The sequence below is a fragment of the Rhamphochromis sp. 'chilingali' genome, assembly GCF_963969265.1.
Source record: "Rhamphochromis sp. 'chilingali' genome assembly, chromosome: 16".
Classification (NCBI taxonomy): Eukaryota; Metazoa; Chordata; class Actinopteri; order Cichliformes; family Cichlidae; genus Rhamphochromis; species Rhamphochromis sp. 'chilingali'.
In genome coordinates, this window is record NC_137943.1 from 1,676,972 (window position 1) to 1,701,407 (window position 24,436).

The window sequence follows — 24,436 nt, forward strand, 5'->3', positions numbered from 1 at the left end:
CTGATGTTTCTTCATTAGTGACAGTTTTCTTGCGTCCACATTTTGGCAAATCCAACACTGAACCAGTTTCACGAAACTTAGCAAGCAGTTTGCTAACTGTAGCATGGAAGATGGGTGGTCTCGTAGGGTGTCTTGCATTGAAATCTGTTGCAATGACCCGGTTACTGCGTTCACCAGATATCAACACAATTTCCATCCGCTCCTCACGTGTTAACCTCTTCGACATGTCAATGGCTGTGAACAAAGAGAAACTTGTAAATAACTCATGAAAGAATAAAGTTACGTTGAAACCAAGCACACCATTTTTTTCTTGTGACATTACCAATAAGTTTGATGTGTCACATGGCCCTCTTCCTATTGAAAAAAACAAAAGTTGTATCCAAGATGGCCGACTTGTAAATGGCCACCATGGTCACCGATCATCTTGAGGAGTTTGCCCCCTCACATATACTAATGTGCCACAAACAGGACTTTAATATCACCAACCATTCCCATGTTATTACGGTGTATCCATATAAATGGTCCACCCTGTATATCAAAAAAAGGACAATCTCACTTAGTAGTACAGGGCTCTGATGATGTAAGGGTGGCCTAGAAGTCAGAGGGTTTAACTTTAAAAACCTAACCTTTAAAAGGTAAGTTTATTGGATTGTGAACAATAAACACATTTAAAATATTGCTATTATATTATTTTTGTTATTTAAAATATTTAAATATTTATTCACAGTGAATATTTTAAAGACTAACATGCTTTTAGGCCCAAAAAAGAGTTTCAGTCGTAGTTGCATTGGGCGAGGCCCCCGCCTGTATCACTGAGCTTCTTCAACCCTACTCTCCAACTCCAATGATAGTGGTCTCCTGACTATTCCACGGAGACATTTAAAAACAATGCGGGATTGCGCTTTTCAAACCCTACCTCCAGTACTGTGGAACTGTTTACCTCCCCCGCTACGCTCCATCGACTCTGTGGCTTCTTTTAAAAAACAGCTTAAAACACGTTTGGGTGATGTTTGTGTGTAATATGTTGTTTTGTTTGATATGCTTTTATATTCCCATGTGAAGCACTTTGTTATAGCTTCTTGTCTTAAAAAGTGCTATATAAATAAATTTTGCTTACTTGCATTGCTTCCAGAAAAAAACTATTAAAGCTGCTTTCTCTTTCTTTTAGAAACAGGCCAGATTGACCCCATCCTGATCGAGCGCTACAACACACCGGGTTTCATGGGCTGCCTGTCAAGAGTTCAGTTTAACAGTGTAGCACCGCTGAAAGCTGCCCTGCGCTCCAGCATAGCAGCACCTGTCAGCACCCATGGGATACTGGTTCCTTCAAACTGTGGAGCCTCCCCCCTGACCATCTCCCCCATGGCTTCAGCCAGAGACCCCTGGCACATAGAAGGTGGTAGAAACACATAGAACATAGGAAAGGGGTGTCCAACTCCAGGCCTCGGGGGCCGGTGTCCTGCAGGTTTTAGATGTGTCCTTGATCCATCACAGCTGATTTAAATGGCTAAACGACCTCCTCAACATGTCTTGAAGTTCTCCAGAGGCCTGGTAATGAACTAATCATGTGATTCAGGTGTGTTGACCCAGGGTGAGATCTAAAACCTGCAGGACACCGGCCCTGATGCCTGGCGTTGGACACCCCTGACATAGGGTTTCAGCATACATAGGGGCATGCCACTGTAAAATTCTAAAGTTTCTCAGGATTCAGATAGATAACAGATGTTTGCTTTGTTCACAGCTGGAGCTGTTTTCAACCTCAATGAGGACAAGTTCAGTGGTGATGGTGTGGATCGCAACTCGGCTGTCATAGGAGGTATGTTTAGTTTTAAGTATACCAGGATTCTGAGCTGCTGTTTTTGTCGATATAATTGGAAAATGCACAGATTGATGTACATAAAACGAGGTGATGTATGATTTTAAAACTGATACCATAGGTGTATCTATTAAAAATCTCTGAGCAGTTTGAATCTCAGTGATGTTGTCTTCAAGGTCGAGGTCACAGGTCAACTTTTCTGAAAACTGCCTCAGGAGGCTGAGGGGGAACGCCCGGAGCCGCTGGTATTTTTCAGTTTTTCGGTCACATTGAATTTTTATGCTGTCTGGGACAAGTTGAAGGTTGCCCAGAGGTCACCTGGTGGAACCTAACCTGTCTCATTGTGACTCAAAGCGACTGCCATCTGCAAATAATCACCATCTAATTTATTAATACAGATTGTTAACCGTTGCAACACATTAGAATCAGTCAGCACTGATAAGTGCAACTTGTCTGTTCCAGCACAATGTGAAACACACACCTGAGTTTACTGTGCATTACACTAAATTTCATGAAAAAGTGTCTTATTTTGCACCCGATATGTGTGTGATATTTGATACCAGGAATATTAATTTGGAATGAGAGAAGTAAAAGTCCTTCCATGAAACGCTGCCTTACCGTGGTGGAGGGGTTTGTGTGTCCCAGTGATCCCAGGGCCTGTGTTGTTGGGGGCTTTGTTGCTCCCTGGTAGGGTCTCCCAAGGCAAATTGGCCCTGTGTGAGAGGCCAGACGAAGAGCAATTCAGTCGACTGCTATGGATAAAAGAAGACCAACGGACGAGTGTACCCTGTCTGGAATAGGATTGCTGGGACCCCACCCTGGAGCCAGGCCTGAGGATGGAGCTGGAGGGAGCGTGTCTGGGAGCTGGGCCTTAGCCCATGGGACCTGGCCGGGCACAGCTTGAAGCAGCGACATGGGCCTGCCCTGCTGTAGGCCCACCACCCACAGGAAGCACCATTAGGTCCGGGTGCAATGTGTGTTGGGAAGCAGACAGGGGTCCAATCCTCGGCTACCAAGGCTGGCTATCAGGACACGGAAGGTCACCTCTCTGGTAGGGAAAGGAGTCTTTTATATGGTGGGGCTCACCTCAATGCAACATTTGGGCTCTGGAACCAATCTCCTAGAGAGAGGCTAGACTCTGTTCCAGGCTGCTATTGCCCTCGGTGAGAGGTGGTGGCCAGGGATGGATTTTCTTGTATCCCTGAACGGGTCCTGAATGTAGTTTGCACTTATGCGCAATGGTGTAGCGTCCACACCGCTGTGGAAACATCTTTCAGGCATTGATGTGAGTGACTGAGTAGAGTTGCGCTGATTTCCCATGTGGTGGAGTTTATGCTGCACAGTTTCATGTCTCTTTTAAAGATATCTTTAAAGCGCAGCCGTGGCGTCCAGTGGGTTGCACACAACTGATGGTCCCAACCCCACTAAGAAAGCACGAAATTCCACAAACGAACCCTGACAGACTGACGCTGAGCTTGGTTCTGCCAAGTTTTTTTACAGGTTTCTTCCTGTTAAAAGGGAGTTTTTCCTTCCCACTGTCGCCAAAGTGCTTGTTCATAGGGGGTCATATGATTGTTGGGTTTTTCTCTGTATCTATTATTGTACGATCTACTGTACAATATAAAGTGCCTTGAGGCGACTGTTGTTGTGATTTGGCGCTATATGAATAAAACTGAATTGACAGGCTCACCTGTGAGGTGAGACTACATCATGGAGCTCACTGAGAGAAGGCCGAGTGTTTGCACCAAAGGGTGGCTACTTTGAGGAGTCTAAAATATAAAACATATTTAGAGCTATTTTTCCTTTTTTTCTTTTTCTTTCTACATAATACTGTAGATACATGTAGTAAAAATAAAGGAAAAACACTAAATGAGAAGGTTTGTCCAAACCTCTGACTGGTCGTGTATAATAATAAAATTATATCTTGCTCTAAGCTAATGTTGGCGTTGTTCTGATGTTTGAGAGGAAAGAGGTTAGAAACATCCAAGTCATTGTTTTCACTGCATGAGGTGATCCACATATTCTCTGTAGGAAACAGTGAGAATTCAAATCCTCTTTATAATCTAACATGGCAAAAATGAGCAGAGCAAAAGCCAAAAGACATCAACCCAGTTTGTAAGTTCACAGTTTGAGCTGCGGTTGATCCCTCTGGTCTCTGGTGTAACTCTCAGTTCAAATCGTGTGAACTGCTAATCAAAGGGAAACTCTTCAGAACACAACGTTTACACCTCGGTGACCTTTCTCCCGCCTTTCTTACTTGATGTTACATCTTCTGAGATGACATCTGGCATCTGTGCACTTTTACGTTAATTAGATGGATCATTAGCTCATTCAAACGTGACTGTGCATTTCTACATAATCTCTTTTTAATTCAAAAACACAGGGATACTTTTTTTATCAGTCTGTGTTGGTCAACGACAACATACGATTCTGTGGCGGGGCGTGGCCTGCGGTGCCGTGCAGAGGAGGCGGACGCACCTGCACGGCATCCGCAATCACGCCCCGCCGAATTAAATATTGTACTGGGTCCTGTGGTTGGGTTGTTGGTGTTATGTTGAGCTGGAAGCGGGAGAGCTGCAGCTCTGAGTGCGAATGTACAGCAACCGTGTAGGGATTAATAAAAGCAGCAAAATGCCACTGGGTCTGCCGTGGTCGTTTACAGTGGTGCCGAAACCCAGGACGGGAGGCACGGCAGATCCAGGAGTGGGCCAGCAGAGGGAGGAGCTGGCGAGAATGGTGGCCGAGCTGGCGGCCACGCAGCAGGAGCAGGCGGCGGTGTGGCGCCGCAGGCAGGAAGAGCTGCAGGACCAGACCGAACGCCACCTGCAGAGGATGGAGAATCTGGCGGCGCTGATCCGGTCCTGCCCGACACCACCGCCACCCCCACCGGCGCTGGAGTGGAGGAGATCCAGTCCGTGCAGGCGCCCGTGCCGGCACCCGGGTTGCGACCAACTAGCACGCAGCCTGCCACAGCGCCTGTCCCCACACCTCGCGTGGGAGCCGCTGGGGCTCTGCAGGGCCCGGTGCCCGTTCCTGCGCCCCGGAAGAAGGCGGCGGAGCTGGCAGCGGTGGAGGCGGCGCCCGAGGAGCCGCTCCAGCCGGGAGAGACAGCGGCGATGGCGGCACCCGAGGAGCCGCTCCAGCCGGGAGAGACGGCGGCGATGGCGGCGCCCGAGGAGCCGCTCCAGCCGGGAGAGACAGCGGCGATGGCGGCGCCCGAGGAGCCGCTCCAGCCGGGAGAGACAGCGGCGATGGCGGCGCCCGAGGAGCCGCTCCAGCCGGGAGAGACAGCGGCGATGGCGGCGCCCGAGGAGCCGCTCCAGCCGGGAGAGACAGCGGCGATGGCGGCGCCCGAGGAGCCGCTCCAGCCGGTAGAGGGAGCGCCGGAGGCGCAGCGAGGGGAGCTGCTCCCACCGGGAGGGGCGGAGAAGCCGCGGGATAAGTCGGTGGTGCCCGTGCTAGGGGAGTCCGCGCCACCGAAGCCCGAGGTTAGCGGGGTGAGCAGAGCGGCCTCACCTCCACCAGAGGCCGGTGCCTGCCGGACATCTGCCCAGCCGCCTGCGAGCTGGGGCGCACGACCGTACCAACAGCGCTGCGTCCACCTGCCACGCGGCCGACCTCCGGACCAGCTTCGCCGACGCTGCTGGGTTCGCAGGCGGCCACCTGAACTCACAACTCCCCGTCGCTTGGCCAGGGCCCGGGGGCGCCGACGGTCCGGGCTGATCCCCTCTCCCGCTCGCGGTGGGGGGGAGTACGTTCGGCCGGATGGTTCCCCGGCCTCAGTCGGGCGATGGGGGTATGTGGCGGGGCGTGGCCTGCGGTGCCGTGCAGAGGAGGCGGACGCACCTGCACGGCATCCGCAATCACGCCCCGCCGAATTAAATATTGTACTGGGTCCTGTGGTTGGGTTGTTGGTGTTATGTTGAGCTGGAAGCGGGAGAGCTGCAGCTCTGAGTGCGAATGTACAGCAACCGTGTAGGGATTAATAAAAGCAGCAAAATGCCACTGGGTCTGCCGTGGTCGTTTACAGATTCCTTTTATGAAGTCATGCATTTCAAAGTCAGACATTCTTGTTTTCAACTTTTTTTATTAAACTTTAGACATAAACAAAACAAGAGAAATAAGTTTTATCATACTCTGTTTTACACTCACCTCCCACTCCCCCCATTACACACCTCTGCACCTCAGGTGGCAGAGAGCCAGCTACTAAAAGGAGACCAAATACAGTTTGTCTAATAGGCCACAAGTCACTTTTTTGTACGATGCTATTTTAACCATTAACCATTCGTCATAGCGAGGCCGGCGGCTTTCCCAGCAGTGTCTTAGCAGAATCCCTTTAGCTGTGTAAGGGCCAGGATGTCTCATTTTTATGGGGAAGTCAGAAAGTTCTGTGGTTGAACCAAACATGGACAGTTTTGGTGAGATGTGAAATCTTCTTTTCAGAACATGAAGATGACTCCATAATATCAAAGTCAGACATTACTTTCGATTAGTGGTTCCTTAGTATCGCCCTCACTCCCCATCCTGCTTACATACATGTGATCACACAGCCTCACAGGCCGCCTCTACACTCAGTGAGACGCCTGAATCATTATAATGTTTTCATACTCATTGTAGTGGTTGAACTTATACCTGATTCCCATCAGTATTAAGCTTGATTAACTATCATATCAGCTATGCTTCTGTTTACAACATACTTTTCTCTTATCCAGAGTCACATTTCTTATCTTTCCACTTTCCTGCAGCCACACAAACACTTCATCGTGTCTACACATAATTTAGACATTAGAAAAATCTCCATTACTCAAACTGTATTTCTCATATATATACTTCAATATTCTGTATTTCAACGTATTAATTAGACTTATCTTTGATTTTATCTATTCAATTCAGTTTCATTTTATTTTTATATGTCTTTGATTAAGAATTAAGAATAAAGGGTAGCACTTTCTACACTTTCTCTGTAATAAAGTGGTAATAGTAGGGTAACAAGGGGGAAACGAGTATAATGTGTCTAAGTTATTACTATGCAATTACCAAAGTAATAGCCACTAAATAGCCAAGTAATATAACGGTAGTAACAGTGGTTAAAGCTGAGAAATATTACTCTGAAATATATGTTATAGGCTAATAAGAGCCCAAAAACTGGGGTAATAATATGGAAATACAGCTCAGTAATAAAGTGGTAATAGTAGGGTAACGAGGAAGGAAGAGGATTGTAATAATGTGGTAACTTCTAAGTTATTACCACTGTTACCCGTGGTAGCATCTGTGTAATAAGCAGGAAAGAGAGCTACCTGTTTCCATTTAATAACACATTATTAAGCTATTGAAGCTAATTTAAAAAGTGATTATCATCAGGAAACAGCTGTGGTAGTTTTCTGTAATAAGCAGGAAACAGAGCTGCAAAATATTCACCAGTTATGGCGATTCTAAATCGCCTGTAGGTAAATGTGAGCGTGAATGGTTGTATGTCTCTGCGTGTTAGCCCGGACACAGATTGGCGACCTGTCCAGGGTGTCCCCCGCATCTTGCCCTATGGTATGAACCATAGGGCAACCCCCCTCCACAACCCTGAGAAGGATAAGTGGAAGTCAATGGATCTCTTAACCTTAATTCCATCTCTGGTTCCTGGAACCGCGACTGGTCCTCAGTGAGCCATTTTCCAAAATGATCATTGCTTACCAGTTTAGTCATTTCTGGCAATGTTAGCATGCCATTAAAAATGACTAGCTCAACATGCTCAACAATGCTGTCTTCAGTCCGTTCTTCAAATGCTGCATCAAATATACTTGAAGTTCACTGTGTTAGAGAAAGTGCTCACTGCGTTGCTCATGCTTTCTTCCAGGAATCATCTCCATGGTGATCTTCAGCGTCCTGTGCATCATGGTGTTCGTGATCCGTCACATGTTTCGTCACAAAGGCTCCTACCACACTAACGAGGCAAAGGGAGCCGAGTCAGCAGACTGTGCCGACGCAGCGATCATTGTCAACGATCCGGCCTTCACCGAAACCATTGATGAGAGCAAGAAAGAGTGGTTCATCTGAACCCTCGTCGATACGGACACACGTTAGGATGTAGTTTTGCAAGCTTAGGGAGTAGCTGGAGGTGACGACCTACTAACCCTGGAGGAGCTGAGGACTTTAGAGACAGAGGAAACCATTGGTATTTTAGCTTGGGTATTAAAGCACAGGGCGCAGAAGTGCCTGGCAGCGACAGTGTGGAGTGATTCATATGATGGAAGGACAGCCTTCAGTGTACGGTGCCATAAAGTTTCAGGCCTTGGATCAGTCAGTATGTTCATTTGCTTTTATCTTATATTTTTATATATATCGCTCTGACTTTGATTTCAGTATGTAATGTATTTATTTATTGATATTATATTTTTTCAAATGTTGATATTATTTATTCTTAATTTTCTTTGTGTTTTTATTTCATGTGTTTGTGCTTTACTTCTGGTACTTTGACTTTAAGAACTTTGGCATGAATTAAAATAATTATGAATTAGTCCCAATAAGCCTTTGTGCATATAGCGACAGTAAACAATTCTAGAGTGTTTTTGTATATTAAGTGTGATACGTTATAATTTGCCTTATTTTTATAAAATGATTTATTCTGTATGTTGGTAGTTTAATTTTGGTTCTCAGACTAAAAACTATGTTGTGTGTGTGTGTGTGCGCGACACACGCACGTGCATGCATAGCTGGCTTGCTTGTCTGTAAAGGAGATGTAGCCATGACATTGTTTGCATCATCTGAACTCAGAGCTTCTTTTGATTTCTGCATCTGAATGTGTCTTTCAAAGACTTCTTGATACTTTTTTCCGTGAGTTCAGGAAACACACTCAGCTTGTCTTAAGCTGCCGTTTGTCCAGGGCCAGACTACAAAAACAGAACAAATAACTTTATTAAACTTTACCTTCAAATCCACAGTGAGGCAGCATTAAGTTAGTGATTCCACTACCAAGGCTGGTGAGGGACGAGTAAAGCACAGCACTGTAGCAAACAAATACTCTAACTTCCCTAAAGTGAACCAAATTCCTTCCAACAGCTCCCAGAGCTGGCAGATGTTTTCACTGTCAGCTGCTGAGTGCCGCAAACTCCACAATCCAGACTAAACTGTGCCTCTAACAGCACCCCCGTCACTACCTTCACATGCTGAAGGTAATATGTTTGACACAAAGCTGGTGGCAGATCTGCGACGTGTCCACATTGAATCTGAGGTCAAATAAAGACAAAAGTAGGAAAAAGCAGCAGCCTCATAACACTGCACTGGGCTTATGGATCAGGAAAGAACTCTTATCTTGGATAATATTCAATTTTGCACAGTGTTATTATATCAACGAGCCCTCCCTGTAATATAAGACAGAGTGGGCTGACAGCAGAACGGTTTCCTCACGCTCACACAAGTTCAGGTGAACAGCAGCTGAGAACAAACGCCTCGTGGAGACTTGCTGTGACTGAACTAGGCTGCAGAGTCGGTTTCATTCGACTCCAAGGTGAAACACATTTAAACACCATCTCTGTAGATGAATGTGACATGACGCAGATACTCATCATCAAACAAGCAGCTGGTCATATTTTGGCAGCAGGACATTTTCCACACTCAGAGAAATCCTTGTTTTCATTTAGCACAGTCTTTCAGAGGTGTTGTTTTCTCCTCGGTGTCCCTGAAACTAGAATAACGGGTCCGATCATGCTGAGAGCTGCTCCTTCCTGTAGAGCAGCTACGCTGACCGGATTCAAGCTGGTGATAAGAGTGTTTTTGTTTCTTGTATCTGGAAATATGTTTCTACAAAGGAATGTTTGTCCGTCACACGCTAACGGCTTACACTTGACATTTGATTGTACTGCATTTGTATTCGTTTGACTGCATTGAGATGTATTGGCATGCCATTTGTCACTGATGACACGTTTCTGTTGATGAACCACTGTAGCATCACATGGCTTTTTCTTCATTGTTCTGTGTATAAATGATTATCATTTATAGCTGATTTCTCATTCTTTGTGCTTGAAACTAACGGCTCCTGGAGCAGCCTGTGAAATACAAGTATGACTCATACCTCAGTGATATTTCAGTTTTTACGAAACGCACTTTCATCACGATGACGATGACTCTATAAAGGCCCTGGAAATGACTCTTGTGCTTTAGCACTATAAAAAAACTGAATGAAATTGAATACTTGTGAAAATAGTTACATGGATACATAATTGCAATTTTAATTGCATCAGGTCACTGTAAGATAAACATATTGTAGTATGGATCGTGTGTCCCTCACTCCAAAGCCGTAGCTCAGGATGTAGAGAAGGTCGTCTACTAACTGGAAGGTTGGAGCGTGAATGCCAGCAGCTGCTAGTGCTACCCCCCTGCCTCCTAGCAGACACACCTACTGTATCAAACTAAATCCTACATCACAGCGAGATGTCAAAAACTTTATCTCCAGGATTTGAAGTCGTCTGAGATTTGCAGTAGACACACTCATGGTATCAATTTCAAAATTCTACGCCACCTTGTTCACGAGTTATTGCATTCACAAGATTTTCAAATAAACCTGACGTTTGATCGGAGATTAGTAACAGATGCACCTGTGGCATCAGACTGAAGCCCCTACACTGCCTCGTTTTCAAGATATCGCATTCACAAACCTCGATCTGCAAGACCTGCCCGCCTGCCTGGGCCGGTGACCCCATCATCAGAATGTGGAGAGGTGGAGTAGAAAGGTGCTATATCAGAACCAGTCCGGTTACCATCCTAGTGGCAGCTATCAAAGCTTTGCCCCCCACACTGCACCTCTTTAGCAAACACATAAACAGCTTTTTAAAAGACGGTTCTGCTGTGCAGATGTCAATAACTCTGTTGCTGATGTAGTTAATGTCTTTGTCATCTGCCAGTCTTAAACTAAAATGTACCAAAACATTGCATAAAAACAATGAGAAAAACATTTTATTAGGCTCAAATGTAGAATAAAAGGACAAAATAAAAACAGATATTATAAAGATACAGAAAATGGCAGGTGGGTAAGCTGGGCCAGGCTGATCTGCAGAGTGAATCCTGTGTGGATGTGGTTCAGTAACCTGGAACAGAAATGATGACAAACAGCAGAAATGATGTTCGGTCCGTTCTCCTTCATCGTCGCTCGTACTGGTGCTTGGCTTAGCCCGGGCTTATCAAGCTGCCAAAGTAAGCAGTCACTGTCTTCAGCTTGTTGTTGAGGAAGTTCTGCTCGACCTCCACCTTCCCTCCTGGGCCGGCTAAAGACGCCACCTGTAGAGACAAGATTTCAGTAAGACAGTCCCAACACAAGCTGAGCAAAGCAAACACAACTACAACACAATACTCATTACAAGTATAAGAGTCTGGGTACATAAAGAACGATGCCACCGCGGCGTTGCCAGTCCAGTGGAGCATGAACATCCAGACATCCACGGTCACACGAAATATGTCAAAGTACAGATTACATTACATGTTTGAGAAATCCTGAACACACTGACCTGATCCATGTCAACATTACGCGGAAGAAAGTACACAATGTTGTCTGATATCAGTTTGGCCAGGCGGAAGATCTCAAATGTGCCGAGTGTCAAGGATGAAAACTGCATGTTCAAAAAAAGAAACTTTCAGATTGAACAGACTGACTGTGTTAACTGCAGAGTGCCTGAAATAAAGTTCACCTTTCAGGGCTTAACTGTAGGGACTGTCTTACAATACAGTGGGGCAAAAAAGTATTTAGTCAGCCACCGATTGTGCAAGTTCCCCCACCTAAAATGAAGACAGAGGTCAGTAATTTGCACCAGAAGTACACTTCAACTGTGAGAGACAGAATGTGGAAAAAAAATCCATGAATCCACATGGTAGGATTTGTAAAGAATTTATTGGTAAATCAGGGTGGAAAATAAGTATTTGGTCACCTCAAACAAGGAAAATCTCTGGCTCTCACAGACCTGTAACGTCTTCTGTAAGAAGCTTTTCTGTCCCCCACTCGTTACCTGTATGAATGGCACCTGTTTGAACTCATCATCTGTATAAAAGACACCTGTCCACAGCCTCAAACAGTCAGACTCCAAACTCCGCCATGGCCAAGACCAAAGAGCTTTCGAAGGACACCAGGAAAAGTATTGTAGACCTGCACCAGACTGGGAAGAGTGAATCTATAATAGGCAAGCAGCTTGGTGTGAAAAAATCAACTGTGGGAGCAATCATCAGAAAATGGAAGACATACAAGACCACTGATAATCTCCCTCGATCTGGGGCTCCACGCAAGATCTCATCCCGTGGGGTCAAAATGATCATGAGAACGGTGAGCAAAGATCCCAGAACCACACGGGGGGACCTGGTGAATGACCTGCAGAGAGCTGGGACCAAAGTAACAAAGGTCACCATCAGTAACACACTACAACGGCAGGGAATCAAATCCCGCAGTGCCAGACGTGTTCCTGCTGAAGCCAGTGCATGTCCAGGCCCGTCTGAAGTTTGCCAGAGAGCACATGGATGATACAGCAGAGGATTGGGAGAATGTCATGTGGTCAGATGAAACCAAAGTAGAACTTTTTGGTATAAACTCAACTCGTCGTGTTTGGAGGAAGAAGAATACTGAGTTGCATCCCAAGAACACCATACCTACTGTGAAGCATGGGGGTGGAAACATCATGCTATGGGGCCGTTTTTCTGCCAAGGGGACAGGACGACTGATCCGTGTTAAGGACAGAATGAATGGGGCCATGTATCGTGAGATTTTGAGCCAAAACCTCCTTCCATCAGTGAGAACTTTGAAGATGAAACGAGGCTGGGTCTTCCAACATGACAATGATCCAAAACACACCGCCCGGGCAACAAAGGAGTGGCTCCGTAAGAAGCATTTGAAAGTCCTGGAGTGGCCTAGCCAGTCTCCAGACCTCAACCCCATAGAAAATCTGTGGCGGGAGTTGAAAGTCCGTGTTGCTCGGCGACAGCCCCAAAACATCACTGCTCTCGAGAAGATCTGCATGGAGGAATGGGCCAAAATACCAGCTACTGTGTGTGCAAACCTGGTAAAGACCTATAGTAAACGTTTGACCTCTGTTATTGCCAACAAAGGTTATGTTACAAAGTATTGAGTTGTATTTTTGTTATTGACCAAATACTTATTTTCCACCCTGATTTACGAATAAATTCTTTACAAATCCTACCATGTGGATTCATGGATTTTTTTTTTTCACATTCTGTCTCTCACAGTTGAAGTGTACCTCTGGTGCAAATTACTGACCTCTGTCATCATTTTAGGTGGGGGAACTTGCACAATCGGTGGCTGACTAAATACTTTTTTGCCCCACTGTGTTAAAAACTTGGGTGTCTGTGCCACGTGCCTGTCAGTGTGATGTTTGCAGCTGAGATAAGGACTGAACTGCAACTGGATGTGGAAGCAGCCAATCCAGAAACTGAAAGCTAGAAAACTGTTCAAAGATGACAAGAAAGTCTGACTGATTGGAAACAAAATATAAAAAGTGAGGGCTGGCGTTTGCACGTTATTATTCTAACAGATGAACAGATGACTCCTGACGTCTTCTGTAAAATTGAAAACGCAAAAACATTTTTCAAAGCTAAGCTGTAATTTTCTCCTCTCAGTTTTCGGTCCCTCCTGCAAACGAATCCTGTCAGTCACTAACATCCCTCCACTTCCTCATCAAAGGATATCCATCAGGCTCCATCATGGTCCTGATGTCGAACACCTCAGCAGTTAGGTAGTCAGGTCCTCCCCACGGTGGCGACAGGAAGACCACATCAGCGTGGAGGTGGGGGGCCAGCTGAAGGAAGTCCCCTTGTATGAAGTCGATTCGGTCGGCCACACTGTAAACCGCAGCATTGTGCCGAGCCATGTCCAGCCGCACTGGATCGATGTCAACGGCTAAGACTGAGAGAGAAACACGACGCAGAGGACAGACTGTGAGCTCAGCGTGTTCAGCATTTCTAAAAACACCTTATGAACTTATAAACACTTACCTCTCTTTCCAGTGAGGGCAAACTGGATGGCATTTCCTCCTACACCACAGAAGGCGTCTATGACCAGCTGAGACGCAGAGAAACTGTGCTCCACCCTGAGGGCAATGTGCTCAGCGATTCTCTCCGGTGTCACAGAGAACCAGCCCTCTGAAACACATGATGAGCACGTGTGAGACGACCTGAGCAGCAAAACCCTGCAAAGAGACGCCAGCAAACTTCCTGCTGTATTCATCACCCATTCCTTCTCAGTTTAATTCAATACAATGTTAGTTATATAGCGCCAAATCACGACTACTGTTCAAGGTACTTGTTGAACATCAGAATCAGAAAACTTTATTAATCCCAAAGGAAATTATAAGGCTGCCATGAGGGTGGTTCTCCTCAGTACGTGAGCAGAGCCCAGAAGGAGGATCTGTGTTACGCTGATGCTCTTCTCAATTTCAAAGTCTTTATATTTTGAGAGTTTTTCTAAAACCTCAGTTTTCTCCTTCCTTACTAAGCCATGTGTCTGCTTCTTGATTTCTTTCTCTGTACATTCCTCAGTTTGCTGCTCTCAGTTACTGTTCATGTCTGAGGAGCTTGGCTAGAAAGCGACTTTGTTTCACGTCTCTTCCACGAAGCTTCTTTAGTTCTGAACCAAAGGTTGAACGAGCTTCGTAGTAGTAATGTGTGCGACTAGATGACTAACAGTCGCTATCGTCACTCATCAGTAAAACTGGTCGTTGGTATTTCTCCAGACACGCTGGAGGAGGTGGGCGGGGAGCGGCAGGTCTGGTCTCCTGCTCAGACTGCTGCAGATAAACTTATTACTGTACTGTGCACTCTGAGTTATAAGTAAGTTATAAGTAAGTTATAAGTTAGTTATAAGTTAGTTATAAGTAAGTTATAAGTAAGTTATAAGTTAGTTATAAGTTAGTTATTAGCTAATCCAGTGACAGTAAACGATGAGTAACACTGAATCGTCAAGTGTAAAAGAAATATTATATCTAATAGTTATACAGCAGCTGTTGGGAGGCGACGTCACGAGTGTCAGGTTTTTGTTTTGTTTAAATCTGACATTAAAAAATAAAAATGCAGGACAATCAGTGTTGCTGCCAGTCACTGACACTCCTCAGGGCCTAACAAAGTAATATTCAAACACTTCTTTAAACGTGGTTTATAAAAATGATCTTTGGAGCTTTTACTCACCTGGATGCTCAGCCATCCAGGTGAGAACACTGAAATGACCTGAACTGTGATGCAGAGCCGGCTCTCAGTCATTTAGAGGTTAACTATGACTCACATGTTGTTGATTCCACTGGAGTAATGTGACATAACTGCAGTGTGCAGACTGACCTCGGTCCAGTCTGATCCCTTCATCAAAGCGAGAGAAGAGTCTGTAGCGCTGAGCCCAGTATTTAGCCAGCTGTGGTTCAGCTGCCATCTCTGCTGGGACCTGCTTCTTCTTCTTCTTCTTCTTTGGTGTTTTTGTGTGTTTCACACTTAATTCTACACAGACATAAATATTAGGCAGTTACTTTTTTGTTCATTTCTTTTAAACAGCACAGCCTTACTATGAACAACCTGATTCACCAGCAGATTTACTGTGAACTTCAGGCTCGTCAGGCAGGAGAAAGTCAGGAATCTGAGGACAGGGTAAGTGTGTGCCCGGCTGCTCCTCACTCTCCTCCACGTCACTCTCCTCCGGCTCTGTGACAGAGTTGGAGGTGATGCTGGGGTAACTGCTGCCCTCTGCATCTAAACTGGATGCAGAATTCTTCACCTCCTTTTTCCTCCCGTCTTTTTCTTCTTCAGCTTCTCTTAAAAATGGAGGCTTGTCCTCAGGGTGTCTCTCTCTGTCCACCTCACTCTGGTCACACTCTCGCTGGACCTGTTCAAGGAAACTTTGAACCTGTGAAACAAAAAGACTTTTTTCATTCTGTGTAACGTTCAAACAAACAAAGCTCTGCTCGACTTCCTCCTATCTAAGCTGTTCCAGTCCTCCGTGCTTTTAATCCACGTCCACGGACATGCCAGGAGAACAGGTAAAGGACATGACTTTCAGTGATTTCCACTGTGATGCTTCCTTTCAGCTGTTACTCCAGCCTAACATCTGAGGACTTATTGAGATTCTGGGGTCATCTTTCATGCCCACAAAACTGAAAACATCTAATCTGTCCTGGCTGATCAGGGACAGGCTTCAGAACACGTCCGCTCTTCAGCCCGTTGCAGGTCGTACCTTACAAAGGGAGGTGCTGATCTGTGGACGTGTGCTGTCTCTGCCCGTCTTTGAGAACCTGGTGCTGCTGATTTTCCTCTTGGTCCATCGCTGCTTCTGACACTTTGAAGCTGAGCTTCCTTTGAAGCTGAACACACTGTTGAACCTGAGACACGAACACATTGTTACAATTTAGACATTTAAAAACATGTTTACACTCAAACAGCCGCGCTCACATAAACCTTTGTGTTTCTAAAACACAGAGAAACGGCTCAGAAGCAGGCTGGGTTCAATCATTTCACCAGAGCCGACACCTGCAACACTTCAAGCATAAAAACTGTCAATTTGCAGCATTCGCTGCCTTGCAGGCCTTTTGTGTTCTAGATGTTGGTTTGCTGAAGTTAACGGCTTTCATGTCACATGTTTGTCTGTTAATGAAGAATCAGTGCTGTTAGCACACGATGCCACATTACATCTCCTGTGCACTACAGTCACAATCACTCGCCCTGTGCTTTCCCTGCTGTGAAAGGTCCGTTGGGAAAAGTCGTTCCACACTTCCACAGTGTGCATTTGGTCCCATCTTCCTCCCCTCAACCTGAACCAGTCGCAGAAGATACTGGGAGTTTCTTCCTGTTAAAATGGTTTTTCCTTCCCACTGTTGCCCAGAGCTGCTCGTCGCTGTCTGCCTGACTGTTGGGGTCTTCTTTGTATCATTGCAGGGTCTTACAATGTAAACCTTGAGGCGACAGTTAATCTGATTTGGTGATAGTTCAGTGAAGTTGGATCCATACTGGCTCATATGTTTGTTTCAGTTAACTTTCTGTTTTATGAGGAGATGGGTTCCAATCAGTGATGTAAAGCATAAGGCTGCAAAATTCAATGATGAATATTTTTTGTCCTTTAATACTTTTTTACCCCGACTGTGTTTTGTTTCACCAATCTTATCTTTTTGGAACTAATATATTATATTTTTAATCTCATTTCTTATTTTCGTGTCTCTGCCTAGAAGACCATTATGTATTTTAGCAGGTAAAGTGGATGCAGTCACTGAGGACTTGTGACCTACCACAAACAAAGCAGGACATGTGCTGAATAACAACTTCAGCTTTAGGCCCATTTCTAATAATCAAGTTGAAATGTTTTCATCTGAGTGTTTTTGTTTTGCATGTTTTATATTTCTATCATAAACATAAACGACCAATCACAAGGTATCTGAGTTGGAGTCGGCAGACGTGACCGAGACGAGATTCCCAAAGGAGCAGAGGAAGACTTACTGAGGCTCTGGGTTGTGTTTGAGGCCAAGCTGACTCCAGGCTTCCTCGGGTGTCAGACGTGGGCACTCGTCCACATCCAGCTCATGACTGACAACAAGGACAAACAGCAGAAACATTATTCCCGGGCTTGTTGGAGAGATGACGGTCTCCATGATAGAACATCAAACTTACCTCCGTTTGACTTTAGCGCATCCTTTTCCTGGTGGTTTGTCGTCATCGTCATTATCATCGTTTCCATCGGGTGTTTCATTCCTCGATCCGTGCCGTCCGTTATTCCCGGCAGCAGCCAGTTGGAAGCCTGTGTCAGGACGTGCAAAACGCTACGTGTTTATTAAAGCAACCACACATCCATTTACTGAACAAAGGAGAAAAAACTGTGGTGAAAACCACAGGACAAGAACATGATTAACCAAACATAACTGAACAAGTTAAGATTCAGTCTTTGACTCATTTTCATACACAGCTCAGTAAACACAAACACATTTTCTGTGACACTGAGTTACTGAAGTCATTGTCACCAAAGTAACAAGTTCCTGTGCGATCCAAGGTTGACTGACGCTGTCGGGATGTGAGCTCCTTCCACTTTTCTGAAGACATTTGTTTTCAGTGGTTGTGAAGACCTACGCCAGCGGTCGGCAACCCGCGGCTCCAGAGCCACAGGCGCCATTTCATCCTTATACTCCCGCGTGGTTTGGGAAAGTAAATTAAAGTATTTAATTGAAGTGTATTCTATTTGTTTTAGTTCTAAATTGGAAGATGACTGTGATCTTGAAACATTAAAATCAAATTATATTTCATTAATTTTTTGACGCTCAAAGTAAGCGCCACACTCGACATCGAGGCCGCTCTTGTTCAGGATCACAGATGGAGTGATGTCGAGACCAACCAAATCCAACTCGTGTTTGAAACATGGAGCGCCATCCCGACACATAAACATGAAGACATATGCATCTGGAGTGATGTCGAGCTTCTGATCCACACACGTATGTGAGCAGCTATTCTCCACACCGCTCACGCCACACGGCCCCGATCTGCAGACGCCGTGCGCAGACGTTCAGGAGCAGAAGTCCCATTAAGCAGGTGAAAGAAATATCTATGCAGGTACTTTGCAAAAATGTATTCATCATGGTTTAGTGACATTTATTTTTAAATTCAGGCTCTGCTACACGCTCAGCTTTGTTTGGTCCGTGGATCATTTAAGTTCAGCTTTTTAATCGTGTTTGTTTTTGTTAATATTTTTTTAAGAGTTCAAAATGTGTTTATTACACAAATGTCTTTTTCTCTGTAGATTTCATGAGCAACACATTATTGTTGTTTATACGAAGCGTGAAGGTAAAAAAACAGGATGCAGTCTTATCGTCATTTTAGAGTCACAAAGTGTTCGCGGCTGCCAGTGTTTCCTTTTCCGTGGAAACTGGGTCCACGTGGCTCTCTGTGTGTTAAAGGTTGCCGACCCCGGCCTATCGAACAGCTAATGTTTCTCAACATAACTGATTTCTCTTGTGTATAGGCTGTGGGGGTTTTCTACACTGACTTTATTTGATTCAATATTTAGTTTCCTGTGGGCGCCCGTACTTTGTTCTTGTCCCCCTGGACACGTTGCTGGACAGAACATGTTGGTGGACAGACATTCGACACTGAGGTCAGTGTCTCGTTGTCCCAGTGAGCTGAGCGTTTGTCTCTCACTGCCAGCACCAAGTGGAAGAACCTTAGTTTATGTTACGGGTGTCCTTTGAAACAGGTTCCACTCAAAATGCTTGAAAAAGAAAACAATGAGAAATGTTATGACTGAGACTCAGCAGACAGATAGTCTGCTGATCATGCAGCCTTGGCCACACCTCATACACACAATTGTTACCTGTAGTAGCGCTGTGATGCTGTACAGAGTCAGCTGGTCTCTTGCGGTTATTCCCATCATCAGAAGCATCATCAGAGCTGCAGGACACTCCCTCTGACTGGACCATGACTGAACCAGCCACACACTGTCCACCAGCCTCCACTGTGAAGCTCTGTCCAAACAGAACATGCAAAACTTCAGCATCATCTTCTTCGTGTTTACTCTCAGCTTCAGTAGGGCCGTCGCTCTGTTTCTCTGATTGGCTCTGTAAACCTCTGTCCGTGATTCCTGTTTCTTCTTCCCCTCCAGCGTTCCCATTACAGGCAGACTGCTCAAAGGTCCAGCCCTGTCCCGCCCAGTACGAGTACTGTTCCCAATAAGAATAGTAGGTCTCTGTAGCGTGTTTGTCCCAGAGAGCTTTAGTATCCGGGTTGTCCCAAGGAGTCCGTCCTGGATCTTCTGAAGACGGCAGCTCATGTTTCTCCAGCCAGCTGCTCCACATCAGAGCTTCTCCCTGTTGTGCTGCAGAAGAGTCAAAACATTAGTTAATATTTCATGTGTAGGATTGTTGCATTAAAAGAACACGAAGAAGATATGGTGGAACTTCTTTTTTTTAAATGGTCAGTGGATACTCGGGGCGGCTGTGGCTCAGGTGGTAGAGCAGCTCAGCTCCTGATCGGAAGGTTGGTGGTTCGATCCCAGGCTTCTCCAGTCTGCATGCCAAGTGTCCTTGGGCAAGATACTAACCCCAAGTTGCCCTCCGATGTGTTCATCAGAGTGTGAATGTGTGTGAATGTAGATTAAGTTTGCACTTGCATGAGTGGGTGAATGAGGCATGTCGTATACGGCGCTTCGAGCATAGAAGCACAATGTAATCAGTCCATACTGCTTTCCTGTCTGTGTTGGTCTAAACAGACGCGTGAAGCCAGAATTTTGGATGAATTGTGCAGGTTCTGAGGAGCACGATAAACAGTTATAATTATTTATGAAGTCAGATGACACAAATGAATTCGACATCAGGAGACATGTCTGCAAGACCTAAAGACCTGAACTTCTACTCCTGAATGAAGAAGTAGACGAACGTCTTGCCCAGCAGACTGGAGGAGGCCACTGGTAGTTGACCCACTGCCTCCTGAGCCACAGCCACCCCGAGTATCCACTGACCCAACATGATATCTCTATGTCTTCCTACCAAACCCGGTGTCACAGTGCAGTGTTAGAAAAAAACAGTCTTCATACATTTCACTATAAACGTCATGTGACCATTCTTACCCCAGTAGGCTTCCCAGCCAGCATCTTGGATCCCTCCTGATACTCCCACTCGTGGATCAAACGCCTCCTCATCAACTATGACATAAAAACATCATGCATGACTAGGGATGGGTACCGGTTCTGACATAAACGGTAGTAACCAGACCAAAAAGCAGCGCACATTTCGGTGCTTTTTTTCCTGAGCTGTGATACACTTTAGATTCTAGCCAATCATTTTACGTTTCCCAGGATAGTAGGCGGGCCCAGGTACGTACGTTCTTTTAGAGCAGAGCTACAGATTAAAAATGTCCAAGGCGAAGCGGTCAAAAGTCTGGCTGTACTTCACAGCAAAAGATGCAAACTCAGCAGCAACAAGTGCTTTAAGCTGATACTGTGATACTGTCAAAGGAGGTAACACCTCCAATCCGATGAAACACCTGGCGGCGCATAGCGTTTTTTTAAAAGCAGAGAAATGCGCCGTATTTGATAGCTTGCTGCGAGACCTCACACCGAGCACATCTACTGCGGGTGTGGTGCCTGTTATCAGACCCGGAGTTAGAACATCCCCCAAAAACCTGAAGAGGAGAGTCCTGGCCCCTAGCCCTGCCAGTGTAGCAGGAATGATGAGGATGATGATGCAGCAGCAGCCGTTCTTCTCTGCGTGAGGAGCTTCATGTTGTTCGTGTGTAATTTACGTTGAGTAGGCTAACCACGTTATTACATTAATGCATGTAAGGTGAACTAGCAAACACCGTCGTAGTTACATGCGGCTGTCTTCTTGTTTGATGGCAGATACTCCCTTCACCCTGGCCAAAAAGGCTAAAATGACCAAAGAAAAAGTGGAAAACAGTTAAACATGAGAGGTTTTTGGACAAAGTTTGTGTTTTTTCCATTGTTTAAGCACTGCTTCCAGCCAAGAGTGATACCATATATGCCCCATAGCTGCAGAAAAGGCTAACATTGTTATCTTTTTACAAAAAACCAGCTGAACATGAGAGGTTTTTGGACAAAGTTTGTGTTCTCCATTCTTTAAGCACCGTTTGAGCACCGTTTAAGCACCGGCACCGTTTCAAAAGTACCGGTTTGGCACCGGTGTCGGATAAAACCTAAACGATACCCATCCCTATGCATGACATCACAGTCGCATGAAAAAAAGAAGGACCACATGCAATACTCTGAAACAATGAATACGCTGTTACTGCTTCCATTGTAATTAAGAAGGTAAGGAGACATGTGCTGCTGATAAAAGCCTGTAAGCTGACCGCCTAAAAGGAGAACTTCTGGCAATTTGCTGGTCTGGAAAATTCAGCTGTGTGGACCCAAAGGTCTGATTGTGCAAGAGCTATGTCGCAGACGCCGTTAACATTTAACAGGCCTTAATTAGCATGTTGAATGTTAAATGTTCCCAACATTTACAAACAGTGGGATGGTGTTCCCAAAAGTTGATTCTGTTCATCTGGACGTTTTCAGTGGGAGAAACGTTTCGTCACTCTTCCAGCTGACTTCTTCAGTCTCAGCTGGCTGCAGGTGTTTAACCTTATAAACAGGACATCTGCACAATGACTGAAACTAACAGCACTGAGGGAACAATGGGCTGTGAGGTCAGTATATTGATCAGTTTCTTGATCATTAATATGCTGCCATTGAAAGCTCACTAGTGCATGTTGTCACAGTAATCCCAGTACCAGATGGTACCTGTCAGCTCCACCATCTACAAGCCGAGTGCAGCTGTGGCAGTAGCTGACACAAAAACTCAGGTATGGGAGGAGATGAGTTAGACCGTGGAGAAAGTGGATACTCTACCACATACAAACCTTCGTAATATTACTCGTAATAAAAACAATAAAAGCAATAAGATAATCGCATCACCTTTTTCATCAGCCTGTGGATCTTCTTCACTTTCCTCTTCTTCACTTGTTTCTTCACAGTATTTTGAGGAACTCCTGTTAGACCTCCACCCCTGTGACATGACGGAAAATAACAACCAAAGCTGCTTTTTAGCTTTCATTTCAAAAAACGGCGACTTTAATAACACAGCACTGCAAAACTGTGTGACTTACTGCTCTCCTCTGCTCGGAGGAGCACACAAAGGCTAAAGGCAGGCCCATGCTGGCCATCATCTGAGTTTCTTCATCCAGCTCCTCCACCTCAGTCTCCTCTTCCTCCTCTTCACCATCATCTACATCTATGAGTTGAGAAATGTATTTTTTAAATCATGGCAACTAAAACTAGACAGTACAGCGAGGTTAAGAGAGCCACATTCTTCTACCCCAATGCCTGATACATTTCATAGGTGATTATTTTAATCCCTGGTACTATTAAATATCATGACAGGATGTACCTTGTACAGTGTTTTCCAGGTCAGGCAGAAGTCTGTTATCAGAACGATACAACTCTCGATCCCTGTAAAGAGGCGATGGACATAAAGGACAGATGTAGGAAATCCATAGATGCATCTGTATACATCAGCGTATCCGCTAAAACTCAAGGTGTTTGGGTACTGAGAACAACAACATCTAAACGACTGTGAAAAAATAAAGTAATATACTTGCATTTCTACTCCTATTCAACACTCAAAGCATTCGAGTGACATGACACACGATAGTATTCATTAAATCGTTAAATCCAGGTGTTCCAATCACATCCAGGTGTATAAATCAGCACCTGGACATGCAGACTGATTCTACAAACATTTGTCAAAGAACGGGTTGCTCTTAGGAGCTCGGCGAATTCCAGCGTGGTACTGTGATAAGATGCCGCCTGTGCAGTCGTGAAATTTCCTCGCAACTAAATATTTCACAGTCGTGGTTCGTGGTGTTACAGCAAAGAGGAAGTGAGTGGGAATGACACCATCTCAGCCACGAAGTGCTCGAGCGTAGTGCACAGGTCACAGGTCACCAACCTTTTGCAATTGCTGCAGAACTCCAAACGTCACATGGCCTTCAGATTAGCTGAAGAACAGTGATCAGACAGCTGCATGTTTTCATAGCTGAGCAGCTGAATCCAAACCTTACATGACCAGGCGCCGCACAAAGCGTCCAATGCAGCGATGTAAAGCATGCTGCTATTACTAGACCTGGAACAAGCACTCTGTGGAAAAGCAAACATCTGCTGTCTTCCATAAGCTCCAGGTTTTGATAACCACCAATATTTTCCTCATAAATACCTTTTTTAACACAAACACCTCTCTGACAGCCTAATGGGAATGTTCAGAAAATGAATGAATGCGAGCAGAGACTGTGAGCCAGGTTCTCATCCAGCGTCCGTGTCAAAGATTCCATAAACATACTCGTAGCCCGTGTGGGAAGCCTCCCCAGAGGAGTTGAAGCTGTTATAGCTGCAAAGGCTGGGACAGTATCATGGGATGTCACTCAAGTTCATGTGTGTGTGAAGGCAGACGAGTGAATACGTTTGGCACTATGGTGTCTGATTCCACCGCTCTGTGTGCAAGACAGCAGCTCATACCACGCTGCCACCAGCACACAGCTGCTAACCTTTTCTTTTGGGGTTCAGCATTGTGCTAGCAACAGTAGTAGCCTTGTAATGACTGCGATTCATTCAACTGTGATTGATATGATAGCTTTTTAAAACGCTGCTTTGTGGTTGCCTTCACTCAAGTCAGTTATTCATTAAAACGACATTTATTACACGGAATTTCAAAGATTTGACTGGATTTCGTTTCTTGCGTCGTCTTTTAATGACCCACACTGGCTGGTTGCCATGTCAGCCCGGCTGAGACAAACACCGGTTTAGATCAGACTGTTGTTCGACGTGCTGCTAATGAATTACGTGTATGAGTTGTAGCGGACAGAGGAAAGGTGGTGGAGGCTCACTGTACGAAGGCTCTGGAGCAACGACAATGAATCGTTTCTTCCTCCTGCAGTGACTCCTTCTTGGTGAAGATGATTTCCGCCACCAGGGCTACTCTTCTCATTTCCAGCATCATGGCGGTTAGCTCGCTGCAACAACAAACACACTTTCATTTACCGACGAGCTGCTTGCGTCTTTAAGCAGCATGGGACTCTTTCCTTTATTATTGATTATTTCCGCACTATAAGCTAACAGCGGATTTCCGCTGTTTTTCA

The 24,436-nt window shown here is 45.3% G+C and overlaps 3 protein-coding genes across 6 annotated transcripts in view; 1 reads left to right on the forward strand and 2 right to left on the reverse strand.

The window, feature by feature from the left end:
* Positions 1-9,832, forward strand: part of cntnap2b (contactin associated protein 2b) — a 54,331-nt gene extending 44,499 nt beyond the window's left edge. The window contains exons 23-25 of the mRNA XM_080862018.1: positions 1,169-1,396; positions 1,742-1,816; positions 7,665-9,832. Of these exons, the coding sequence (XP_080718144.1) occupies positions 1,169-1,396; positions 1,742-1,816; positions 7,665-7,864 (503 nt within the window). The 3' untranslated portion in view covers positions 7,865-9,832. The remainder of the gene's footprint in view (positions 1-1,168; positions 1,397-1,741; positions 1,817-7,664) is intronic.
* xkr4 (XK related 4) overlaps positions 1-24,436 on the reverse strand; it is an 86,608-nt gene that overhangs the window by 21,274 nt on the left and 40,898 nt on the right. The window lies entirely within an intron of this gene.
* On the reverse strand, positions 10,745-24,394 carry tgs1 (trimethylguanosine synthase 1). 4 transcript variants are annotated; one of them, XM_080861166.1, is made up of 15 exons: positions 24,185-24,394; positions 22,693-22,754; positions 22,412-22,536; positions 22,221-22,311; positions 20,373-20,447; positions 19,122-19,622; positions 17,435-17,561; positions 17,264-17,350; positions 16,011-16,155; positions 15,365-15,683; positions 15,128-15,280; positions 13,793-13,939; positions 13,159-13,703; positions 11,308-11,409; positions 10,745-11,080 (listed from the first exon to the last, which is right to left on the reverse strand). In XM_080861166.1, exons 1-13 carry the CDS (start codon positions 24,295-24,297, stop codon positions 13,447-13,449), a joined length of 2,202 nt encoding a protein of 733 aa, XP_080717292.1. In that variant the 5' UTR covers positions 24,298-24,394; the 3' UTR covers positions 10,745-11,080; positions 11,308-11,409; positions 13,159-13,446. The 4 variants fall into 4 exon arrangements, with proteins under 4 accessions (XP_080717292.1, XP_080717291.1, XP_080717290.1 ...); XM_080861165.1 differs by having other exon boundaries at positions 15,356-15,683; XM_080861164.1 differs by having other exon boundaries at positions 24,141-24,394.

Bases quoted from the DNA above. Each gene is read 5' to 3' on its own strand.
- tgs1 (XM_080861163.1), bottom strand. From the start codon at position 24,334: ATGAAAGTGTGTTTGTTGTTGCAGCGAGCTAACCGCCATGATGCTGGA. The intron at 19,623-20,372 runs GTAAGAATGGTC...ACTCTTCTGCAG, and splicing joins TGGCTGGGAAGCCTACTGGG to CACAACAGGGAGAAGCTCTG. The intron at 13,940-15,127 runs GTCAGTCTGCAC...CATGTGTTTCAG, and splicing joins AGGGATCAGACTGGACCGAG to AGGGCTGGTTCTCTGTGACA.